General features: G+C 40.0%; 1 protein-coding gene across 5 annotated transcripts in view; it reads right to left on the minus strand.

Annotated features, from left to right (window-relative positions):
- Positions 1–8203, minus strand: part of PGM1 (phosphoglucomutase 1) — a 133225-nt gene that overhangs the window by 97787 nt on the left and 27235 nt on the right. For 4 of the 5 annotated variants that reach the window (XR_005359669.1, XM_038537286.1, XM_038537285.1 and 1 more), the window contains exons 1-3: positions 7289–7631; positions 1587–1749; positions 1097–1243 (exon numbers count right to left, since the gene is read on the minus strand). Coding sequence is in view for 4 of the 5 variants with exons in the window: in XM_038537286.1 (XP_038393214.1) it covers positions 1097–1243; positions 1587–1749; positions 7289–7588 (610 nt within the window). In the remaining variant the exon portion in view is untranslated. Of the gene's footprint in view, positions 1–1096; positions 1244–1586; positions 1750–7288; positions 7632–8203 lie in introns of those variants that run through there. The other variant, XM_038537287.1, reaches the window with a different exon arrangement.

The following is an 8203-nucleotide window of genomic DNA, read 5'->3' on the forward strand; positions in this document are numbered from 1 at the left end:
TAACAGAAAACGTAATGCTCACTTTTCTTTCCTTTTTCTAGGCCAATTGCCATAGGACTTAATGGTAAAAAAAAAAAAAGCAGGGAAAAAATTTTTTAATAAACCACTTTTCACATGCACTGCTGAAGGAATAAAACAAATATAAGAACTTAGTATTGCTCTGGTAAGACGTGCAGGGGTCTGAACATTTTCAAAACATTAAGAGTTTAAGCAATTCTCTACTGGTGTTTTCTAAACTGTAAGAATGTCTTCAAGGTATACCAAGGTGCTAGTTTATCTTTGGTAGGGTGCAACTGCCAGCTCTTGATGTGTAGGTTCAAACAAAAAAATGCATTCCATTCCATCAAATTGCAATCCGGAGGAATGAGTACATGTTGGAACAGTCCAAACGCAAGTCCCATTACTAACCATCTCATCCTCGTGAACAATGTTATAAACATTTACTCCATCAGTTACCGTTAATACCTTGGCACTCAACCACAAAATGTCTACCACAGTTTCCTATGTAGGGAGTTTCAATTTAGCCCCCAAGAAGGCTTATTTTGACTTTAGTGAGTTTTAAGGCAGGAAAAATAAAGATTCAAAGCCCAGTCTTCGGAACCATTCACACCTGAGTCTGAATCTGGTTACCACTCACTGACTATGGGATCTTGAGCCGGTCGTGTAACCTCTCCCAACCTTTGTTTCCTCATCTGGAAACACTGAATTGAGACAGTGCTGCCCTCACAAGGGCTCTGCAAGAATAAAGCAGGATAATGCATGTTAAGAGCTCAGGATGCAATAAAAGCTCAATAAAAATTAGCTATGAAGGTCATCTTATAGGTCTTCTGGTCAAGGCTCTGCATTTTTTGGCTATGGAAGCCAAGGCCAAGAAAGTTGGAAAAGATTTATCCAAAGTCACAGGGCTGATACCCAGCAGGGGCCAGAGAGCCCAGGTCTCTGGATTCCCAGACCAAATCGCAGAGCTGCTAATGAAGGCATGCAGAGGTTAGTGACCACGATCTTTCCAAAACTGAAGACCCATTTTATTAAAACCTTGGAAGGCAAACTGTTGAAGCTGGAACTAGAGTGAGCAGAGGCAGGAAAGTCAACGTGCCTGTGAATGGTTTGAACTTGTTTTCCAGGTCAAACTGCTGCTTTCCCAGAACTCCAAGGTCTACTTTCAGGTCAGGGCAAATTGCATATTCTTCGATTGTCTTGCTGATTTGGAAGATTTTATCGGTTATTGCTTCTGGAGCGGGACCTGGGAATCAAACAGTGAACCGTGGGTCACTTTGTGGAGCTGACTCAAAAATGCAAAGAACACAGAGCTTGTCAATTCCTTTTCACCAGTACATTTGCCATTCCATCATTTAGGCAGCAAAGTATCAAAATTTTCTAGAAGAAAATATCATGTTAATGAGCATTCGTGCATGGCTTCTCATATTCAGGTACAGCAGAATAAGAAGCATTCTACTTTCACTGAAAGGAAACAAAGAACTCCTTTGCTAAGGATCAGAACCAGAACCCTGGCCTTCCAAGGCTTCAGTTATTAGTTTATCCTAATGAACATAAATTGACTATCCTCAAAATGACAGCAAACTCACCTCCATTGGAAATATTAAATTTGATTCCAAAATCTCCATTGGGCCCTCCTGGGTTGTGGCTGGCTGTCAAAATTATCCCACCAATGGCTTTGATCTTTCTAATGATGCAGGATACAGCAGGGGTAGAGAGGATTCCATTCTGCCCAATAACCAAGCGACCAATCTAAGAGAAGAAATTCAGAACACACACTAACATCGATAAATTCAGAGCTACTGCACAAAAAACACCAGAACAACATGCATGGACAAAGAAATAGTATTGAACCAGAAAAGGTGTTCTTTAACAAACATCTTTATTTTGGGTTATTATTATCTTATTATGAAGTAGAATATTATTATTATTAAATAGAATCAGCATTGCTGAACAAAGTCATTCCTTCACACAAAGCCATTCCTTTAGATAGTGTTTTGGGACTCTGTAGTTTTAAAATAGTGTATGGTCTGGGGGAGCTCTAAGGCTCTGGCAAGAAAACACAGAGTATTTGAAAGAGTCTTTCCAGAACAGGTTCATAATTTTCGCTGAAAAATTGTTAGAAGAAAAAAAAAAGAAAAATTGTTAGAAAACCCACATTTTTATCCAATTCAATCATACTTTTAAACTACATTGAGGGAGAGGATATAAGTTTAGCTAGTTAAAGGGATTCTACACAAAGAGAAGGCTTTATGTAAATTAAAATTTTCTGGGCAGCCCGGGTGGCGCAGCGGTTTAGTGCCGCCTGCAGCCTGGGGTGTGATCCTGGAGACCCAGGATCGAGTCCCACATTGGGCTTCCTGCATGGAGCCTGCTTCTGCCTCTGTCTGTGTCTCTGCCTCTCTCTTCGCTCTCTCTGAATGAATAAATAAATAAATCTTTAAAAAAATAAAAAAAATTAAAAAAAATTTTCTTAAAAAGTAAAAAGGGCAAACTTTATATGAAGAGTTTTACAAAATGCACCTCATAAACTCCTCTTTCTGGCCAAGCCTGGATGTTGATATGGTGGCTTCCTCAAAGCAGGACATACCGACCCGTGTGTGGGTGTACCTGGGTAACCTGCCGGGCCTAAGGCAGAAGATGCTGGCAGTTATTCCTGATTAAACCAGTCAGAACCGCCCACAGAAAAGGGCTACAGGTGGTAGTTTGCTGTGTTATTAACTCATCTTCCCATATCGCTCAAAGATGCTATCAGCACAGCTCCTAAATCCTCCTTCACTAAAATATAATTTATATTTGTTTCAACATGACCCAAGTTGAAAAAGATGAAGTTCCATCAGTTCCCTTAACATGCTTGGAGAAAACCTAACTACCATAAAAAGATTCATAAAACTAGGAGTTTGTGCCCTCATTCCATTCTCCGTTTTGAGAGAAGAAAGGGACAGGAATGTTTTAAACTTTTCTGGTTGTTATTTCTTTTTACCCAGCCCAGATAAACATGCTTGAAGAAATAACTTATGGTAGAAAATGTATCGATGATACTTGGATTCCCTGGGAAAGCTTTCCTGGGACTGTTACCTTTGCCCCCCTACAAGTCACTGAAAGCTTGTCTGTCTTATCATCAACCCTTCAGCTGTCGACCACCTCCCAGAAAGCAGCCAGCTCATTTCAGTTGCTTCTTGGCTTTCATTTGTCCATCTCAGAACAGTGTTTGTTAGACTAATACATTTGTTATGCCTTGTCTCTGTAAGGAAGTGGTGATGACCAGGGTAGATACTATACTGAGGCTCCTCTATAGACTAGAGGGACCTGTGGACGGTGTGAAATCAAGATTAATGATTATCCCTGAGCCACAGATTGCTTTCTAAAACCCATGGCATTTTGATTCATTCTCATAGCTGCTCCCTCATACTGTCTTGTAGATGAAGAAGCTGAAGTCCAAAGTTATGATGCTGCTCATTTGTCTATTCTTGCATCCATCCAAAAGCAATAATAAGTGTTTATGGAAAGTTGATATGGGAGGCACTGGGAGAGATGACAGGGCAAGGTCACGTGGCAAATTAGTAGCCAGCGATGGCCACTAACTCAATACAGTGGGAACAGTAACATCTCATCCTTCCAGCAGTTTCTGGGTGTGGTTTTGATAAGAGTGAAAGTATATGGTTGAACAGTAGGAGGAGCTTAATTAAGGATGGCAATTTAATTAGCCAGAGTGGGATGGAGTTATCTGGAAATTGTACTTGCACATCAGGCATACTGACATGTACTCAGATTTTATATGTATTTGGTATGGAAAGGGAGACTGACGAATGAATATTAAGCTGCACCACCCGAGTCACCTCTTACTCTACCATTCATTATGGTGAAATCTGCAGTCAGTAATGGTCCAAGAACAAGGGGAGTATATTGGGAGTAAGAATAAGAAAGTCAAGAGACCAGAGCAAGGAAGTCCATGGTACCTTCCTTCTCTTCAGCCTAAGAAGAGGTAACAGCTAATCCAAGTCTCTACTCTCAAAGAAGACTCTCTCCTGTGAATCCCACTTGGGAATATTAATCCTCAACCCGATATCGAGGAGATATTACTCTACTACCCTCCTTCCCTTAACAATGTCTGGAGCACTGCCACAGCTCCTGACTCAGGCTCCCCTTTCTCTCTTCCACCTGTATCTCCCTTATTCTACCCTGGCTGAATCCAGCCTTCCAACTCAGGCCCACCTAGTTCATCTTTTTAAACCATACTTCTGTGTCTCTCCTCTACTCAAAAACCTTTCCTGTACTATACGATACAGATTTTCCATTTCTAGCTATAGACACAAAAGAAAGCAGGGACTCAAAGAGGTAACTTGTATACCCAAATTCATAGCAGAATTATTCACAATAGCCAGAGGTCCATCAACAGGTGAATGCACAAACAAAATATGGTATACACACAGAATATTATTCAACCTTAACAAAGGAATGCAATTCTGATACATGCTACAACATAAATAAACATTGAAAACAATACCTAGGTAAAATAAGCCAGACACATAAGGATAAGTATTATAGGATTCCATTTACATGAGGCACATAGAAGAGGCAAATTCATGGGTGGAAAGTAGAACAGAGGTTGCCAGGGGGTGGGGAAGGAAAAATGGGAAGTTACTGTTTAGTGAGTAGAGAGAGTTTCAGATGGGATGAGAAAAAAGCTGTGGAAATGGATAATGGTGACAGTTCCAGAATATGGTGAGTGTAATCAATACCACATAAGTGCACACTTAAAAATGGTTGACTTGCTAAAATTTTATGTATAGCTCACCACACAAAAAAATAATTTTAAAAAAGAAAAATCCTTCCTTGTCTCCCAAGTGTCTACCAACTCACAGATAACTCCTTCTACCCAGTACTGAAAGTCCATCAAACTGTCTTTTCCTTTCTCCTCCCACCCCTCTTTCCCAAGTGACATAATTCACACTACCAGAAAGGATACCTCACTGTTTACCCGCCATTTTGTACTCAAACACAACAGAGAGCAAACTAAATTTCCTTTTAAAAAGCAGGGCCTGGTAAAAAAATAATAAATAAGTAAGTAAGTAAGTAAGTAAATAAATAGGGCCTGGTGTTTTCTTATATTTCACAAAAAAATAAGTTCCATTTTCTTGCCCTGCTAGTCATACATACATATTCTTATTTCTAAACATATCTCTAAGTTTAAAGTTCTGGGGACCAAAATGAGATATCAGTATTATATACAGGGCCCCACTAACGTCTAATTTTGTACATTAAAATGTCCTGTACTTCTTAGCTCACAGAAGCATCATGTAAAAAAAAAAAATTCCTGTAAATGCAGACAGCTCTATGCAAATAAAAACAAAGGGGAAACTCCTAATAAGGGCAAATTATGTTCCACGATCTATAAGTGCCCCAGATAAAAGTGTAATAAAAAGAAAAAAAATGAAATGATCTTCATTTAGCTCACTAGGCTGAAAAGCCTTCCAAGAATCAGCTTAAGTGTAGAGTGGGTATTGACAGGGGTGAGGAAAAAACACTGACTTCTCCCAAAATCTGTGGCAATGAATTTTCTTTCCTTTATATTTCTTCCCTAGAGCTCTGTCCACAAGCAAAGGGATGTGAAAATAGTCAGAACTGAGGATATGTTAGGAAAAGAAGGAATCAGACCATCTAGGATTTGATAGGCTTTAGATTAAAGTGCTTTATTGGCCCTCTAATAAATGTTTTACATAATTCAGTTTGGTTGCATGACTGCTTTAAATGCAACACTATTTTTAATAAAGAATGCCCTTGAGAAGATTTGAAAATATTGCTTGGCTGCCACAGCTCTAACAAATAGGCAGTTACCATATTTAGTCAATTATTATCACTTAAATGTATTATTTAGCAAACCTTCAGATCGTAAATCTGAGCAAGTCTATAGGGTCTGCCTAAATTACACATTCCTACCACCTCTTCCACATCCTTCAGCTTCATACAAAAATGAAATGAAGCCAAATATATCACAGCAAAGGGGACAGTGTACCAGATCCACTCAACGATCTAGATATATGCGAAGAAATAATGTTCCTTTCGTTCTTTCTCTCAAGATTAAAAGCATCTTAATACCATTCCCTTTGCAGCTCTCCTCAAAGGTAAAATTTATAGCATGTCACATTTTATCTTAAAAATGTGTATGCTTCATAATAATTTCATATTTGAGTGCTTTATCAGCAATTTTTACATGAGAGGCATTCAGATTCCACAATGGGGTAGGAAGGAAACTTTGCATTATAAACAATAGGATCTACAAACATTTTAAAATTTAATTTGGTGGTGTGTTTTTGTTTTTGTTTTTAATTTGGGTTTTGCAATCACACCTGCTTGGCATATTATTAAAATAGACTGATAATGAATGCCCAACACACTTGGTTGCCATGCTAAATTTTTAAAAATTCTGAGGGACCGTGTGCTCCAAATTATTGCTAAGTATAATCGAAAACACTAAAAATATGTTTTTGGTGCCATGGAGGAATCTGCAGAGCCAAAACAGAATGTCCTGATGTCTACCTTCCTGCAAATCCTTGAGACTGGTGCAAGATTCCTTCTGATTTGGCTAATTCAGCCAATGCAGTTTTTCACAATGCAGAGCTCCTAGCAGAGCCTCCTTATATTATAGTCTTACAGGAGTTATTAACTCTACCCTACTGCACAAATTCACCGCACACAGGGCTTCTTTGTGTCCAAGGTCATTATAAGCAGGTTCCCCTGTAACAGGTCCTCTTGGTAGGCTTACACCTAACATTTTCCAATTCCCTCCTGGCATTTCTGCATGACTACCAGGATCCACAAACAACAGCATGCCCTGGCTTTTGTTCTCCTGTTTGACAAATGACTGAACTTCAACAAGGAAGCCATTGAAAGAAAACAAAATCCTTCTCTCTCCACCACTCATTAGAGCCTTCTTACACAGGATAGGGTACCCCTGGGGACTAGGTTAGAATGTAGATAAGACAGCTGAAGGCTGCGGGTGTGCTTTAAATGTCTCAAAAGCAACAGGTATTTTTTTCAAGCAAAAGGCAAAAAGTACAACACATAAGGAGCCGAATTTACATTCCTATACCCTAATGTGACTAATGTAATTTCAGGAGTAATATCACAATATATGTTCTCTGAAGTCACAACAAAACGCTAACTGGATGTTAGTAGAACTGAAGTGTAAACAACATACTAATCTTTGTACTTTTGTATATTTCTGCAAAATGAAGAAAGAAACATATGTGGAGAGCCAGATACGTAACAATAATTATCGTATACCAACCCCATTGGCGGCTGCCATCTGCACTATTGTTTCTATCGCCGATTTATTAAAATACCGCCCATCTCCACCAACCACCATTGAGGATCCCTGGCGATCCTTAAGGTCTATGGAAAAGAACAGACTTTGGATGAAATTCTCCAGATAACATGGCTTCGCCTCAAAACAATAGGTTTTCTTCCGTAATCCACTAGTTCCTGGTTTCTGGTCGTAGTAGGGAGCAGTAGCAAAAGTCAACAGGGGGAGAGGCCCTTCTTCCATTTTTCTGTATTTCCCAGAAATCCATTCATCAAAATCACTCATCTTTCATTTTCACCACTTGGCTCAGCGGGTGTCCAGAGAGCAGTCAAGGGTCCTCAAAATAGTTTGTCCGATCTGAAGCTGCAACAGTGTCATCTGAGTAACTAAAATAGAGGTCGCGCCTGGACGATCACTCTCAACGAGGAAGCTGGGTTAATTCCTTGCTGTCGTCACCCCTTGTGAAAAGTTACGGGCCACACGCCCACCCACACCCACACCACATCTTCAGAGTTGTTTTGGTGAAGACACTTCTGCCCACATAACCGCACCAAATACCCTTCAATTATTTTTGCCTCATCTCCCCGTTAGATAGCTCCAAAGGATACTGCATGTGGCAGACTTTAGTCACAAACACCGGATGCCTGCCAGACTCCACTCTCAGAGCCCAGGCAAAGATGCAGCAAGTGCAGTCCCGAGAAACAGGCTCCTGAACAGGACACCCTGGTGTGGCTCCCTCTGCTCCCAACACCCCTTAGAGCAGAGCCTCTCTGGGTACTCATCACTGAGAAGGCCATCTGCTGCTACAGTTGGCCCATGCCATCTAGCAAGTTAAAGGTCAATCTTAAAATGGAAGTGAGGGATCTCAGTTACCTCTGGTTTCCTTATATCATCCTTATT

This window comes from Canis lupus, chromosome 5 (assembly GCF_011100685.1).
Source record: "Canis lupus familiaris isolate Mischka breed German Shepherd chromosome 5, alternate assembly UU_Cfam_GSD_1.0, whole genome shotgun sequence".
In the NCBI taxonomy this organism is placed as follows: Eukaryota; Metazoa; Chordata; class Mammalia; order Carnivora; family Canidae; genus Canis; species Canis lupus.